This window comes from Leuciscus leuciscus (assembly GCF_965113295.1).
Source record: "Leuciscus leuciscus genome assembly, chromosome: 12".
NCBI lineage: Eukaryota > Metazoa > Chordata > Actinopteri > Cypriniformes > Leuciscidae > Leuciscus > Leuciscus leuciscus.
In genome coordinates this window covers 5,797,054-5,815,224 of record NC_138736.1, presented here as the reverse complement: position 1 = coordinate 5,815,224, position 18,171 = coordinate 5,797,054, and the positions used below count along the sequence as shown (strand labels likewise).

Here is an 18,171-nt window from a genome sequence, read left to right as displayed (position 1 = left end):
GTCCTTAAAAAGCAATTTCTTTAAAAGCAAATATCTCCCTTTGCTTTGAACATTGAACATTGTAACATTGTAACTTTGCAGATGTTGTTTATGCTCAAACAGCAACATTACACACTAACTAAAGTTAAAAAAGTGAAATCCTAATCAACCACCCCTTTAAAATGATTAAATATGTCTTCATCAGTCAATTTTATGATATTCTGATAATAGTCTGTGCATATTATGTAAAGACTAAAATTCCTGTTCAGACACTTTAAATACACTATACTCTCTTTTTCCACACTGAGAATCGAGAAGCCAGGAAAAGTTTTGATCACCACATGAAAAGACTTCCTCTGTCTTGAGTCGGTGACTTGGCATTGAAAATGACGCTTGGAAACGTTTGATTCACAGTTTTAAAATACTTGTGTATGCAGTGAAAAGCATCTGGCGCTGTCAGCCTCACTAAACACAATCCTGGAATGAATATATGGTGCAATATATATAAATGGAATTGTGGAAATATAGGTAGTTCAGTACTATTTGGAAGAGATAATGACGAATAAACAAATAAATATTTACTTGGGAGAGGTACAAATAAGACACCGCTGGGCTGACACAAATGTAACTCAATATTAATATGGATGGAAGCTTTTATTTCGGCCACAGAATAAAAAAATATATATATAAAAAAATACAGTAAAATTCCCACAGTTTACATTTCTTATGAGAAATACAGTTACAATTGTGAGAAAAAGTCAGAATTGTGAGGGGGAAAAAGTCAGCTCACAATTCTGACAATTTTCTGCAATTACGAGTTTACATCTTGTAATTCTGAGGGGGAAAAAGTCAGAATTGTGAAATAAAAAGTTCCAGTTATCTTTTTATTTTTATTCAGTGATGGAAACAAGCATCCATAGAAAAAGGCTGCTTTTATAGGCCTACACATGTGTAGGTTCTAACATTTAAAAATAAATAACTTAAAACAAGTTAGCTTAAAACAAGTAAATATGTGATAGAGAGGGAGAAATGTATTGGAAAAGCATGTTCCTATACACACGTAACATTTAATGTATTTTTATGTAAGAAAATCTTTTGGATTTACAAGTAAAGAGCTTTTCACCAACACAACTTCTAATAAGTGTTATGATTTCGGCTACATTTTTATTAATTAACCTTTTTTTTTTTTTTTTATGTTGGTTATTTATAACCATTAATGAGAATTACAAACATGTGATCATATGATCAGTGGTTGCTCATTTTCTCAAACAAGCGCATTCCTTTGCCTGCCATGACTGTCAATCATTGCAAACCAATTCAACCTTACATAAAAGCTTTATAGAGTCCATTACACAACACATATGGCAGCCTGACAGTGCCTCCGCTGAGACCGAAGCCGGTTCAGTACGCTCGTCCCATATTCGGTCCCATCTAAGCATGACCATATGAGAAAACATTACTAAAGTATTTGACTGCTGTCAAGCACCATAACACTTTTTCTTGTTCCATTAGTGTCCAACATGATGAAGATTACTTGAAACCATATAGAATAAAAAGATATTTCTCCCAAGAATGAAATTTAGCAACTTACTCTCATGTCAATCCTAACCTGCATGACTATAGATATGCAGAGCACAAAAGAAGATTTTTTTGTTGAACGTTTGAACTGTTTTTGTCTATACAATGAAAGTCACACTGTAAAAAATGATTTGTTAGTTTGACTAAAAAAAGTAAGTTACCTGGTTGCCTTAAAATTTTGAGTTCATTGAACCTAAAAATGTGAGTTTTTACAACAAGTGATTTTGTTGTCATAATTTAGGATTAAATATTGTATCAACTTATTCAAGCAATCAAAGGGATTAAGTTAACTTACAAATTTAAATTCACTCAACTTAATTCAATATTATATGAACAAACTATTTTAAGTTAACTCAACGTAATCTTAACTACATATAGTTTGTTGTAACAATTAACTAAGAAGTTTACACGGTTGCCTTAAAATTATGAGTTAAGTCAACTTCATTTTGAGTTAACTCAGCGTAATCTTAACTACATATAGTTTGTTGTAACAATTAACTAAGAAGTTTACACGGTTGCCTTAAAATTATGAGTTAAGTCAACTTCAACACAACTTAACATGACAAAAGCTTTTTTGTTAAAACAAATTCTGGAATAACAGAGCACAAATAAACCATAACTTTAACATTTATTATAACATTCACAAAAATATTAATTAATTGAATTGTCTGACAAGTATATCTTAGTATAAATTAGTAGGCCTATGAGAGAATTAACTGCTGTTTGAAAAAAATACATTAAAGCAACAGGATACAAGCTGCTGCTATAAATGTCAAGCATGTGTGAGAATAAACAAATGTCAGTGTGATGACATTAACATCAGCTTGAATTAAGTGCAATAGAATTAAAAACAAAAAACCCATTTAATGAACATTACACATGAAAATCATTTGCTCAAAACAATATTTTGTCTGTTCAATAAAACAATACAAGTATGGAGTATGCGAGTATGTACAACCTCATAAAGTGAATGAAATAAGAAAACTGTTGACAAGCAAACCACAAAATATCAGGCCACTATTCATAACAAATCTCAACAAATATTAAAAAGCATTTCTCAAACAGCATTTAAAGGGTAAGTTCACCCAAAAATGAAATTTGTCATTACTCACCCTCATGTCATTCCAAACCTGTAAGACATTAATTCGTCTTTGGAACACAAATTAAGATATTTTTAATGAAATCTGAGAGCTTTTTGTCCATTCATTGACAGCCTATGCAACTACCACTTTAAAGCCCCAGAAATGTAATAAAGACATCATAGAAGTTATCCATGTGACTCCAGTGGTTTAACCCTTAAGTTTATGAAGCGATGTGAGTGCTTAGTGCAAAAATAAAAATATTTACCCAAATATTAATCTATCAATCTTCAACGCACATTCACGTTTTTTTTGTGCAAAAAAAGCACTCACTTCATAAACTTGAGCTCAATCCACTGGACTCACATGGATTACTTCAATTATCAGGCATGAAAACAGGTCAGGGGTAAAAAAGGTGAGAAAGATGCAGCATATATAAAAAATAAACACTTACATTGAAGTTGCATATCTTTGAACAAAATGATTTTCTCCTTTTCATTAGAGCTAGCAAAGAGTTATATTTGTTTCAGAGATTTTGTCTTCAAAGTTGATGAATAAAAACACCAAGTCAGAATGTCAGTGCGTGTGAGTAGGGGAGAGTAAAATCCTCTTCCACTAAACACTGAACAGTTTGTTCCTTATTCCGCGAACATGCCTCGCCACCAATTTTCATGAGCACTTTTTGGAGTACTTCAAATGTATATTTGACCTCTTTGGGGTAAGTGATATCCAGAGCATAAAGAAGCCCCATTAGTACAGCAAAGGCATTTGACACGTCCTTTAAGCCATCAAGCACAATCTCCTCCTCTAACACCACAGCCACATCAATTATTTCCTTTGGGAGAAGTTTTGCAGTGTTCTTCTCTGTGACCACCAAGAGTCCAACATTCATCCCCTTCACCACCTCTTCCTCATCAGTTGGCTAATAAGAGAAAAGGGAAATTACTATGAATCATAAAAGTGCAAAGCATTTGTAGGTTAACAATGAATGAGTTTTAAACAGAGGCGAGCCTGCATAGTCCATAGAATCTATAGTAGGGCTGCACGATATGAGGAAAAGCTGCGATGTGCGATAACTTTGTTTAATATTGCAATGACGATACGACTTGCGATAAATATTCAAATGTGAATGTTAGCTATACTGTTCCCATGTCTTAGTACTTTAATAGGTTCTTTGCGTGATTCTCAAATAGGTTCTTTGCGTGATTCTCAAACGTTTATTACCTGCCTGGTTCAGATTACACGATTTTGGCACGATCCGTTTGACGTAGGGTGTTGTGGGGATTCATAAACGACAACGGGCGTCGGGACGCAAGATTCGATCGTTTCATCTCGTATAGTGTCATAGTGGGCGACAACCTATGTTGCATCTGCGATGCTTCACGACATCACAACAGAAAGACTAGCATGTTTAATTTTTTAACGGTCCTCTACGACGGGTTGAGTATTTAAACGAGAGTGAGTGTGCGCGAGTGAGTGAGAGTGCGAGCAACAGTGAGTGTGTGTGTGCGCCAGTGAGCGAGTGTGTGCGTGCGAGTGTGTGCGTGCGTGCAAGTGTGTGTGTGCGCGGGTGAGTGTGTGTGTGAGTGAGTGAGCGAGGGACACTGAGTGTGTGTGTGTGTGCGCGCGCGCGCGAGTGAGCGTGTGTGTGTGCGCGACTCAGCGCGAGAGCGCAAGTGAGTGATTGAGCGAGGGACAGTGAGTGTGTGTGTGTGTGCGCGTGTGACGGCACGCGATGACTGGCCGGAAAGCAACGTGTAGTCTGACGTTTCTTGTCCATGACACGAGTCAAGAGTCAAAATCGTGTAATCTGACACCGTGACTATCGTAACAGACACAAAAATCTTGTAATCTGAACCAGGCATTATTCATCGTGTCAGGCTGTCTGTTGCAATGTGTTCATTGCACGAGTTCATATCGCAATGACGATGAAAATTCGATGTATCGTTCAGCCCTAATCTATAGTACAATTAATGGCAAATGTTCTTTAATGTTTTAATTATTTTAAACCAATAATGCTAGGTCTTGGCCACGTCGGTTTAAAATAGCTTAAAATTATTTCAGTTACTCCAAAGAACTTTACATTCTACATGGGGTAGACTCCCTCCCCTGAAAAAAAGAAAAGTCATTGGCCAAACCCCATCCCCATAAGAAAAACACAAACAAAAAAACAAATATGACACTAATAATGTGACATAAATTATTTTACTGAAAAACTTTTAGCTTTGCAGTCCAAAAAAGTGCAATGTGTTGATAAAATATTTTAAAACACAAAAATAGACTTTTCTTGGTCTGAACAATATATTGTTTAAGCATCAATACTATGATATGTGTATCTGTGATAGCCAGTAGAAAAAAATCCTTAGCATTGAGCCCTGACTTTATTGTATTACAACAAACATGATATTTACATACCTCACAAATTTTGATGAACTTGGAGGGTTCCTCTTTAAGGAAGTAAGGAAACCCAAAAAGGACAAGTGCTCTTCTAGATTGGTTTAAGCTCTGCAATGAAAAACATTGTTTTAAATAAAAACTAGTAGTCATAAGCCACTTTTCCACTGTCATGCCAGTGCGAGCCAGGGCAAACAGCGTGCCGGGAGAGGGCCAATAGCCTCGGACCTCAAGCACTAAGGCTTTCCACTTTCAGGCCAGTAGCTCTGCAGTGATTCCCTCAAACCCACCCTTAACATGGCTCCATAGAACAACATCAGACAACCCCACCATTACTTAAGACTTGAGATTCTAGTATCAATATTTGACCAATGTTTTACAATAAAAATGTTACAGTGACATTAACTTATTACTTTGTGTCAGGAGTGCTTATCAATCATTCTGAATCAAACTGGTATTTATCATTTCATATAAAAGAGCATCAACAAATGGGAAAAAAAGGGAAAGGGAAAAAAGAGACATAAAACGTGTATTTATTATCGCTATGGTTAGCATAAGTAGCCTTTAGCATCACATATAAATATATATCTGCTTCACAGTGATCAGAATCTCCATCGAATCGCAACACTCGCTGGTGTCTTAAAGGGATAGTTCACCCAAAAATGAAAATTCTGTCAGTAATTACTCACCCTCATGTTGTTCCAACCGCGTAAGACCTTCGTTCATCTTCGGAACACAAATTAATATATTTTTGATGAAATCTGAGCTCTGTCTGACTCCTCCGTAGGCTGCTAGGTGGCCCAAACTTGCTGGCCCAGAAAAGTTATTAAAGAGATCGTTAATATAGTCCAAGTGACTCCAGTGGCTCAATCTTAAGTATATCAAGCGACGAGAATACTTTTTGTGCGCAAAAACAAACAAAAATAACTACTTTATTCACTATTCATTTCCTTCTCTCTGGACCTCTAGTTGGTTCGCGTAGTGTTTTTGCGTAGCGCGTCTGTGTTACACGTCACCACGTAGGCTCACTATTGGCCAACGCTGGTCATGTGTGTGATGCGTGATGACGTATAACACAGACGCGCAGCGCAAAAACACTACGAGGCCCAGAGAGAAGGAAATGAATAATGGAATAAAGTCGTTATTTTTGTTTGTTTTTGCACACAAAAAGTATTCTCGTCGCTTGATATACTTAAGATTGAGCCACTGTAGTCACTTGGACTATATTAAAGATCTCTTTAATAACTTTTCTGGGCCAACAAAGTTTGGGCCACCTAGCAGCCTATACGGAGGAGTGATCAGCTCTCAGATTTCATCAAAAATATATTAATTTGTGTTCCGAAGATGAACGAAGGTCTTGTGCGGTTGGAACAACATGAGGGTGAGTAATTACTGACAGAATTTTCATTTTTGGGTGAACTAACCCTTTAAAGTGAGTTTTGAGAACTGAAAATTGCTAAAATTGTCTTAAATGTTGAAGTTAGCTGGTTGCCTGATAAAATAACATGATACATTTATTTTATATAATAAAAAAACCTCCAAAAAGCTCTGGCCATTTGCCCCGAGGAAGTCCATTTGAGGCCTGATCAAGCCCTGGAAGTGACAGTGTAAGCACGACTGGCCCTGGCACGCACTAGCATGCTCGATTTTGGCCTGATAGTGGAAACACGCCTATGCTGTTGCATGGAAATTTTAATTAATCAGGCATATGACACTGGAACCATTTTTCTAAAAATAAATTAACATATACTCACATCATCCTTAAGAGACTGAATCAGGGTCTTGAGTTCTCCAATGTCTTTGGGTTGGTACAACCGCAAAAATCCGTTACTCGTTACTCATCAAGCCCATGGAAAAAGGTTGCCTTAATGTCGGTGGACACAATGCGTCCAAATTTTGCAGCAATCTAGTAAAATGACAGACCCACAATTAGAATATTACAGTTTTTTTTTTTTTTATTAACAATTGCTAGGACACATTTTCTCAATACTGAGGTCACTTTTTCAGTTTTCAAAAGAGTAGCCTATGTAAACGTGCAGATTGGCCTGCAGGTTTGGTAATGGTTGTCTGTAAGAGACAAGAAATCATGCAAAGATTAATTGAAAGATATATTCATTGAATTTATTTTGTGCCAAAGCAGTGATAAATTATCCACAGTTTAACCCACATAGACCACTGTTGTGCGTACTGTGTGAAGAGTTTTGACAAAGTAACCCAAGTATTGAGAAATGGGTTCTAAAGATTAAAATAAATAAATAAGTGTTTTAAGTTTTAGAATAGGTAGTTTAAAAAAGATGGTTTATAATGCAAGGCAATGCTGTATTACAAAAGTAACAGTTAACCCATGTTTTAGTAAAGAATGCTAACCTGTCTCTGGGTAAATAAAGCAGGCCATCTGCTCCTCACATCTTTAACATGTTTAGGATCCGTTCACACATAATCTCTAAAATGTAAAAAACGTATAAAAGGCTCATGTGTGAAAGCTACTACGTTAACATTAAACCACTAACGTTAACGTTATGTATATTAAATGGACTCAATGGAAACGGGTCAACGAAAAAGAGGACGACATTTCTGATGCAGAATTATAATAAATTTAAACCATTTTCGGAGTTTTTGCCGCCTAGGAAATACATTAAATTAATATTAGACAAAACCAGTTGAGATTAATACTTACCATAAACAGCCTAGAAGAATATGGCGCCTTCCCGTTCAGCTGTGTTACAAAGTTACGTCGTGTAACTTGGCAAACATGTTCAAAAGCTCAACACGTCTGAAATATCACATAAAAAGATTCATTTGAACACTTATTGCTTAAGAATCATAAGTATAACGTTAACAGTTCAATCTCTATTAGCCTACTTATTGCCGTTTCCTTCTCTTAAATGTAACGTTAACTTAACCTGAATGCATATTTTAAAACGGGCAATACGCATTCGTGTTCAATCAAGACAAAAATTAAAAATAACAAAAATATTGTTATTTATCGGGATTATTTTAAGGTTGAAACGCTTCACTAACAGCCTTACTAAACTGTAAAGATAAGAAACACTATATAAAATAACCTCAATGGGAACTTCTGGAATTTCTGAGGCAAAATTATTACAGATTTAAACCTTCTTATGAATTCTCGCTTCCTAGCAAATAAATTACATTGCCCTTAGAGAAAACCAGTCTATTAAGACACTGAATTTTAAAATTACTTACCATAAACCGTCTGCTTCTGAAGAAGCTATAGCTTGTCAAGCTGAGGAGAAAATCGCGCCCTCTCGTTCAAGACTTCAAGTCAATCAAGTGTCGTCTGTGTCGTACTCGTACTCGTCTCCCGGGCGTCCGGCGCATGCGCAGGGGAAACTAAGACTCAGAAGTCTAGTGAACTATCTATTAGTTGAATCAACTAATGTTTTTATTTTATATCAGTGAATTGCCACCACGCCATTAGTTTAATAAACCTTAACTTAAAATGTTTTGTTATCTGAACAACATTAGTGCATCTAAGTTGATTTGACAAAAGAAAATATGTTGTGTTAACAAATCATGGAAATAATTTTTTACAGTGCAGTGGCTTTCAAAACACCACATTGACTTTTAATGTATGGACAAAAAAAGCACAGAGACATTTTTCAACATTATCTTCTTTTTTTGTTCCACAGAATAAAGAAAGTCATACCGGTTTGGAGGGTAAGTAAATTATCATTTTTGGGTGAACTATCCCTTTAAGAGGCATGTTGCATTAGTGCCATTATCAAATCTATTGTATTTGAATAAAATAAAAAATATATAGTTTAATATAAGTAGCACGGCAAGAACTTGACATGCTGATACTGCATGATGTCTAAACCTCGGTGACAGTGAATCTTACAAACCTGTGACAAACAACCTCACCTTCTCAGGAAAGCAATTAAGATTGTTCTGCGTATTCTATAACTTTAGCAAAGCAATCACGAAACGCCACTGACGGAAAGGCAGTGAATTGAGCAGACAGAACCATGTGATGCCAAACATTCCCATTACACAGAGAAAAGGAGAAAGAAAGAGAGAGAGCTCCAAACCAACCATGCATTGCCTGCTGTCAACCTCTGCTTGCCTGTTGGCCAGCCTCCCGTGAACAGAGAGACACTCAAGAAAATAGAGAAAACCAAATAGGCTGCAAATGAGAACAGGCAGTGAAGACCACCAGATCGAAAATGAAGCAAGACTGCGTTAACCGAATTTAGCACATAACATTGGTGAAGATGAGAGTGAACAAAAATGGGTAAATAAATGGCAGCAAAAAAAAATCGTGTTAACATGTGGACATACTTCAGGCATAAAGGAAGAGCTTATTGTGAGGCTTAATTTAGAAACCATTTTGTTCCATTTTGATTTCTCTATGTGATTAATCTGTGAGGACCTGTTTCTGAGATACTTCAATTCTCACGCTCAAAAGTAAAGAACGTTCCTCATTCACACCGAAGTGCTTATGAAAACGAGTGCGTCTACAGTTCATGTGATATGCTTCATTTAAAAATACTCAAATCAATTCAGTTTAAACAAGCATGATAATTAATATCTGAGCGGAAAAAAAATGCCTTCCATTAAATGAACTTAATCATGATAAATAGGGCATGAGACATTACTAATGAATATTTATAATGTATTGAGAAAGACAAACACAAGAAACACTGAACAGCGTAGATCCGTACTTCAAATGTACACTACAGTTAAAAAGTTTCGGGTTGGTAAGATTTTTTTAATATTGTTAATGTTATTACAATGTAAAATAAATTTAATTTATTCATGTGGCAAAGCTGAATTTGGAAACATATCTTATTATCATTGTTAAATATATATATATGCTTAATATTTTGTGGAAATTGTGATACATTGTTTTCAGGAATCTTTGGAAAATTGAAATTTTAAAGTTTATATTATATATATATATATATATATATATATATATATATATATATATATATATATATATATATATATACTATTATAAAGATTTCTTTATACATTTTTTATTTAATAATAGACATCTTGTGTGACGTATAAATGACTTTACTATCACTTTTGATCAATTTAATGCTTCTTTCCTGAATTAAAGTACAATTTTTTTCAGAAAAAAAATGACTGACCTCAAACTTTAGTGCATTCATTTGCATAATTCTTTTAAATGTTTCGCATTTAAAATGGCCCAAACACATCCCTATCAGTCTAAATGCCTCTCTGTAGTGCACAGCTCTATCGCTGTATGGCCCATGACTGTACTTTAGCTCCACCTACTGATACAGTACATCGCATCTCATGTGTAGACTGGCCAGAACAAGCATTGATGAACATAAGCCTGCCTGTGTATTGCAAACGTGCCCAGATTAATTTAAAGTCTACCTGAGAGCAGCATTAAACCTTTTAAAGGGATAGTTCACCCAACAAATTTTAATTTTGTCTTCATTACTCACCCTCATGTTGTTCCAAACCTGTATACATTTCATTATTCTGTCGAACACAAAAGAAGATATTTTGAAAAATGTTGGCAACCAGAGAGTTGATGGTAACCATTGACTTCCATAGTATTTTTTTTTTTTTTTACTATAGAAGTCAATGGGTGCCGTCAACTGTCTGGTTACAGCATTCTTCAAAATATCTTCTTTTGTGTTCAGCAGAAGTAAGAAATTCATACAGATTGCGAACAACTTGAGGGTGAGTAAGCGCTGACAAAAAATGTGGGAGAACTATATGCCTTTAAGGAGATTATTCAACAGAAATCTGTAATAATATTAAGGAATATATTTACTCTTGCGAGCTAAATCATCAACTGACTACTTAATAAGACGAATTTTATACATCCTACAAGAAGAGCGCATTAAAATGCATGTTTTGTATAACATTAATTCTCAATTGATGCTCATAACTGAATGCAAAATAAACAGAAAACGTAATTAGATAATGGGTTTAATTTTCAAGCTCTGCACTTTATGTTATTATAAAATACACTCCGCATTCAAAGGGAAAAAGCTAAATTATATTCAGTTTCATCTCTTGCATAGAACTATAAAATCCATAATCTGTTTTAACAAGTTCAAACATTTGCTTATGCTTAGCCATGGTCAATAAATCAACTGTAAAAAAGCCTTCAATTATACAACAATGGATGTCATAGTCAAGTAGATTATTACTTGTATTCGCTACAAAAGCCCATTCTGTGTCAAGTATCGTTTTTATGGTAGATTAACTTCTCATAATATTTGAAGCACTGCAGACATGGCCTATATGACCGTCCCAAACACACTAATGAATAATGCATGAGCCATTAGCTGAATTAGGAGCATAGCTCAACAAGTGAATGTTCATGACCCCATGAACTGAGACTAGTCCTACATTAACATGCTTGTTTTCGCTCTCTATGGTGATTCACTGTCATGTTTGGTTTCCTTGTTTTCATGTGTGAGATGAACTTGTTGTCAGGCTGATCTGAAAGGAAACCCACAAGCATGCTTTAAAAGCAGTCGGTATCTAGAAATCGCTGTCCATATCTAGCTCTGCTCTCAGCCTGACTCAAATAATGCATTTTGTACTATTTGATTACAGGTCGAATCCTTATCTCTGCAAAGAAAAATCATTGCTGCTTTGTGTCTTTCTGTGCTTTTTGTGACGTTTAACTTAGATAAAAAAAGATCATATGCATCACAACGCACACTTTCTTTAAAAGATCACTAATGAAACTGTAAAAACAACATCTGCAATGGTTTGTTTCATAATATTTTTTTTTTTGCTTTCCCAGTAGCATCTCTTAATCCTATCAGTGGAATATACAGTGGCGAATCCAATTTAATCCTCCTACCATAAAGGAGACAGAAACCTAGAAGCTCTGCTTCCTGTATATGGTTTATATAATGAGCCAATGTTCTACACAAATGATGAAACGGTGTGGTTATCATATTCATAACCAAAGGAACTTTAACTAGACCAGTACACAGCATGGAACTGCAAAACACTGTCAGTTTATGAAGAATCCGGAGCGATATCAGTCACTGTCAGACTGGATGCCTCATATTTAAAGTAGATATATAAAATAGATCTTGCCATGCTGACATGTGCACTCTTACAATATAATTTCTAAGGTAACAGAAGAGCTCAACTCATGTTTTCAAACAGCTTTAAGATCAGCCAATACAGTCTTTCTTTAGTGACAGTAAGAAATTATGAATCTAAATTTTTTTTCTGCAATTATTTCTATTGGCAAACTGATCTTTCAGAAAGAAAAAACATTTTCTTTCCATTCTCCATATTTGTATTATTCAAATCATTAACAAATTTAACAACTAAATCAAAGATCAATGTAAAGCACCACATATACGCAGAAATCATATCATGCAATCGGTTACAAATGGAATATATATATATATATATATATATATATATATATATATATAATCTGCAGGTAATTAGGCAATAGGCGCCCATCATAATGAAATGTACATCTTACCTTCATGTGGATGAGAATGTAAATCCTGTGCGTACTTCACTTTCTCACACTGGGTTTCTCAAACTGAATTCCATCGTCTGGGACTAAAAATAAGTGATGCTGTTACTGCATCTGGTGTTTTTTATCTCCGTCTGAGGAGAATATCCACTCGTTAAAAAGACGTGTAATCAGAAACGTCACAGTTTTACATATTTTTTTTATTTTTTTGAGAGCGAGACGTTGTTTCAGTTCAGCAGCTGGTAATCCAAGTGCATCTAACAGCCGCTCATCTCGAGCCGAGCATGTGGAGCGCGTGGGCTCCTCCTAGAATTACTGACAGCGGGCTCCAGCACGCTCAAACACACATTTAGGCTGTGTTTCAAAACCTAGTGAGCTGCCTTCATAGACAGCATTTTGATACCCATAGGCTATTCATCAAAGAATCTTGAAAAAAACAAAACAAAAAACCTTCCATTCATAGAATGTGCTGTCGTTTCGAAGTTATAGCGTAATAATAGACATATATTCACACAGTGTGAGAATTATTCGGGGGCTTTTCTGTTGCTGCCCAAACCATAACCTACCTAAACAACGCACTAAAGTTTTTGATATATTTGTGAAAGATTTTTTTTAAAGAAAAAAAACTACAATAACGTGATACATATTAGCCTGCGAACTTGTGATTTGTCAGTGCAGTTTCTAAAACCGATCCTGATGGAGAACGCTCCAGTGCTGAACTGTTGTTATGGTCAGGCCATTTCCTGATTAGAACGCGACTTCTGTTCCATCTGTGGTTTCTGAAATGTAGTTAGTTGAAACAAATATAGCTTATAATTAGGTAAAAGAATAAATACCCTTAAAGGGATAGTTCACCCAAAAATTCTGTCAGTAATTACTCGCCCTCATGTCGTTCCAAAACCGTAAGACTTTCATTCATCTCCGGAACACAAATGAAGATCTTTATGATGAAATCTGAGAGCTTGACAGCTACGCAACTACCACTGTGATGCTTCAAAAAGTTCATAAAGAGATTGTAAAACTAATCCATATGAATTGAGCGGTTTAGTCCAAATTTTCTGAAGAGACACGGTCGCTTAATACATTTACATTTATTCATTTAGCTGACGCTTTTATCCAAAGCGACTTACAATTGCTATATATGCAACACAGAGGTCGCACGCCTCTGGAGCAACTAGGGGTTAAGTGTCTTGCTCAGGGACACATTGGTGTCTCACAGTGGATTCGAACCCGGGTCTCTCACACCAAAGGCATGTGTCTTATCCATTGCGCCGCCACCACCACCACCATGATGAACAGATTTAATTTAGGCTTTTATTCACATTTTAACATTGATCAGTGAACATAAATAGAAGCACACCCGAACCTGCTTGACGCACGAGAACAAACCTCATTGGTTCTTGTGGAAGCTCAATGTACTGTGTTCTCAGCTTATGTATAGCAGCCCATAAACATACACTAATGAGGCATATGTTTATATACTTTGGCTGCATTTGATATCCCTCAATTCTGGGCTTCCCATTCTGTGACAGTTGAGCTAAAAAAAATATATAAAAGAAAATAAAGATGGCATCTGAACGCTGCCTCATGAGGTCCCTTCACGTGCAAACACTACCTACAAAGTCTTTGCCTGAGAATGCAGCGAGCCAACAAGTCAGCTGCCTAAGTTTTCGGGACTTAATTTCGCTGTAGAGTTTTATTTAATAGTTATAATTAGGCCTACCTCATCAGCGGTTTACTAAAACCTGCTGACTAACAATAGTCCTACTGGCCGATAGCTACAGTGGTTCAACAATTGGCCAAATAAATCAGAGAGACGACGCGCAACAGTCAAAGATGTCCATCTTCAAGTTGGCTATTGCATATAAGTGTTTATTAGAAAGCACAATAACAATGTGGATTGCAAGTAGCCAACATGAAATAAATACTTACATCTTGTTCATTGCCTATTGAATTATACAATTATTTAATTTTTTTTATTATGTCAAAATCTAAAAGTTTCAAACACATAAATATGGCTTACAAATATTTTTAGATTTTAGGTTAAAGGTCAAATTATTCTTTTTTTCTCCCACAACACTCATTAACAACAAACACCACAACACTTTCCTGAACAGTGCTACAAAACGCTGCTGCCGGGCTTCTTACTGGAACTAGAAAGAAGGAACATATTTGGCCTGTTCTGGCTTCACTTCACTGGTTGCCGGTCAGATATCGTGATACATTTAAGGTTCCATTGTGTATTCTAAGGGGTTAAACAGACAGGCTCCACAATACATTACAGATCTTCTCCACAGGAAATGTTCTAAGGTCTTCCAACAGGTTGATGCTGACTGTGCCAAGGTCTCGTTTGAAGTTAAAAGGTGATCGTGCCTTTTCTGTCGCTGCTCCATGCCTGTGGAATGATTTGCCAGGACACATTAGGCTGTCTTCCGATGTTGATAGTTTTAAAACCTCACTGAAAACTTTTTTTTTTTTTTTTTTTCTGACATTTGGATCAATGTAGTCTTATTAAATTTAGTTTTCTTGTCAGTTTATTTATTTTATAGTCTAATTTTGTTAGATTGTACAGCACTTTGGTCTGCAGTGGCTGATTTAAATGTGCTTTAGAAGTAAAAGTGCCTTGCCATGTGCAATAACAAAAGGGGGAAGTAGAAAGTTAATCATTTTAAAACATTAAAAATGTACATAGGTTATGAAAGATTATACTTTAATAAAGGTGGTTTAAGACAAAAGGCTTGTTTATGATCTTGTTTATGCAGGTTTATGATTTGCAGTTTTGTATTAGGTGATTAAATCAATATTTTTTGTGTGTGTTTTGGGGGACACCCAAAACACTGAGCTTGCAAAGGAGGGAAATGTAGAATGTCTGAACTGCAATTAATTGCTTCCTTGAGTGGGGAGAATGGATTTGTTACAGAGAAAGTGCTCCCATATTGGCTATTCCAATTACAATGGAGATTCATATTCCTGAACTAACACAAGCTTCAAGATGCAGCTTGTTCACCAAAAGCAGAATGATACAGAAGTTGTGTAAAGATACTTGAGATATTATGAAATGCTATTTTTTTTAATAATCAGGAAATAGTACACATTTAGCAAGTGGTTATTTTGAAAAATTATTTAGTTTTTCCTGAAAAGTTACCCTGCTGTATTAAAAAACTGCTGTCTTTTCACTCTTTCTGCTACTTCATCACTACAGCTCCATCTGAGCACCTGCCAAATGTACTGCCAAATTCTCTGAAAAGCCTTTGTGTTTATGGTAGAGAAATGAACATTCAATTCACGGGCAACAGCTCTGGTGGACATTCCTGCTGTCTGCATGCCAATTGCACGCTCCCTCAAAACTTGCGACATCTGTGGCATTGTGCTGTGTGATAAAACTGCACATTTTAGAGTGGCCTTTTATGGTGGCCAGCCTAAGGCACACCTGTGCAATAATCATGCTGTCTAATCAGCATCTTGATATGCCACACCTGTGAGGTGGATGGATTATCTCAGCAAAGGAGAAGTGCTCACTAACACAGATTTAGACAGATTTGTGAAAATTTTTTGAGAGAAATAGGTCTTAGATCTTTGAGTTTAGCTCATGAAAAATGGGGGCAAAAACAAAAGTGTTGCGTTTATAATTTTGTTCAGTGGAATTTATGTTCAGTAAAAATATTTGTTTATTCTGCATACACTTTGGAACCATGACACATTTACCTGAGAGGGGGAGATACGTACTGTCTCAATAACATATCTCATAAATATGATGCTTCTTAAAAAACATAATGACCATAATACAGTGACAATCATCAGTTTTCGGTTTCTTGATTGTTTTGATAATTTATTTTTTTGGATGCTTGGTTTAGTTACATGTTTACAGGGAAATAATAATTCCCTTTGGTTTGTCTGCCATCTCTTCCTCACATGTTGCTCATACCATCTCTCACAGTCGTGAACTGAGAATGTTTAAAGGTTCTGCCTTAGTTCAAGGAGCTGGAAAATTGATGTCAAACTTTCAATGTGCTGCGAGATTCAAAATGATGATAAAGGAAAGAATAAGCAGAAAATTTGAGGGCAAAACCAATCCTGCTGTGATGTTCCTGAAGCTATAATTCTGATTTTCACAACCTTTTCATCCACACTATTAAAGCAAGACACCCCAGGGGAATAGGGTAAAGAAAAATGAACTAATATAGATCACCATAGTCCTCTGATTAATTACATAAATAATTGCAAACATTATTTGTATTACATGTTTTCTGAAATGCTATGTTTAAATATGTAAATGAAGCATTATTTTATTAAATATGCACTCATTTGTATTTCTAGAAAAAAAAATCTGAACATTGGATGAAGCCAGACTCAAAATTCTTGTTTAGTTTTTTGACATAAAGTCAAAGGTTTTTACTGAGGGGATTTTGGATATCTCTTCTTGTCACTATCCGAAAATACTGTCAACAGGCAGAAAAAAATCAACAACAAAAAATTAGGAATAAAATGTATAAAATCAGGCAAATTGTATATGAACAAACCCCTCTGTTTGGTGTATGTAAGTGCTGCTGAAGTGGAGATTTCTGAGCAGGAGAAAAAAATCATTTTGAGAAAACGAAAATATATGTAATGTAGCCTAATTGAAATCTACAGAGGCAAATAGATAAAGTGCTATAAGAGATACACACAGTGTATTTTGAATGTTTTCTTTCCACAAGTCTGAAAAAACACTTTATGAAAAGCTAAAAAGCCCCAAATCTTTGACAGATAAAAATCAGTGTGTTTGCCTGTGTCTTGCCTCTAAGATTGGGTTAATAATAGTATATCCTTTTAGTGATAAATTCACAACAACAAAATTTATTTATTTTTTTACAAACATTAGTTGAGCTATATACACTGCGCATTTTGTCTTGTCTTGACCGTTCTTCAAAGCGCGGCTTTATTTTATATATTTCATTTATGCCATAACAATGCAACACCGTGACTCTTACATGAACCGAACGCTCTCTCTCCTTCTGATCCACCTCCTTTCCCATCTGTGCATAAATTCACACTCATACACACACTCACACTCAGACAGGAAAAGATTTGATAAGCATGAAGCAGCATATTTATGACACATTAAAACTTTCAAAGGATGATATCTTTATGGCTCAGAAGGACTAAACGTGCCATATTCAGAAGCTTGAGATTAAATACTTTTTGTCTCTGAGAGAGGTGTACCGATCCACATATTTGGAATTATCTCCATGTCTTTGTGAACACAACATTTGAAATAGCTTTTACTTTTTACTTTGAATATTCCTCTTCAAGTAAATTATGTTTTTTTTTAGATTTCCAACTTTCTTTAGTGTGCAATGCTGCTGTTTGAGGATTTAAAAAGGCCTGCAAAGTTACAAAGCACAAAGTCAGTCCAAAGTGAGTTATTCTCTATGTCAGTGTCACTGTTTCTGAACTCCCTGAAACGGGAAAATAATTCCCATACGCAAAAAAAGGGGCATGAGTTGCATTAGTACAGTGTGCGGTTATGAACATGCTGGAAGCGGTTGACCAATCACAACACACTGATCCAGCCGACCAATCAGAGCACATTGTGCTTTTCAGAAGGAGGGGCTTCATAGAGACTAACAGAGTTTTACTGACATACTGGGAGGAGAAGAGCTGCAACAATGTCAAATACATGAAAAGTAGTGT

General features: G+C 35.6%; 1 protein-coding gene and 1 long non-coding RNA gene across 2 annotated transcripts in view; both read right to left on the bottom strand.

Annotated features, from left to right (window-relative positions):
* The window catches only part of calcr (calcitonin receptor), a 69,230-nt gene extending 56,439 nt beyond the window's left edge, over positions 1-12,791 (bottom strand). Inside the window, exon 1 of the mRNA XM_082187089.1 lies at positions 12,502-12,791. Coding sequence (XP_082043215.1) covers positions 12,502-12,507 — 6 coding nt within the window. The 5' untranslated portion in view covers positions 12,508-12,791. The remainder of the gene's footprint in view (positions 1-12,501) is intronic.
* On the bottom strand, positions 2,016-8,144 carry LOC309511796. The gene is made up of 4 exons (XR_014210761.1): positions 7,398-8,144; positions 6,785-6,936; positions 5,052-5,141; positions 2,016-3,558 (listed from the first exon to the last, which is right to left on the bottom strand). It is a non-coding gene; the product is annotated as an uncharacterized lncRNA (long non-coding RNA).
* Positions 12,792-18,171: the final 5,380 nt, after the last annotated feature.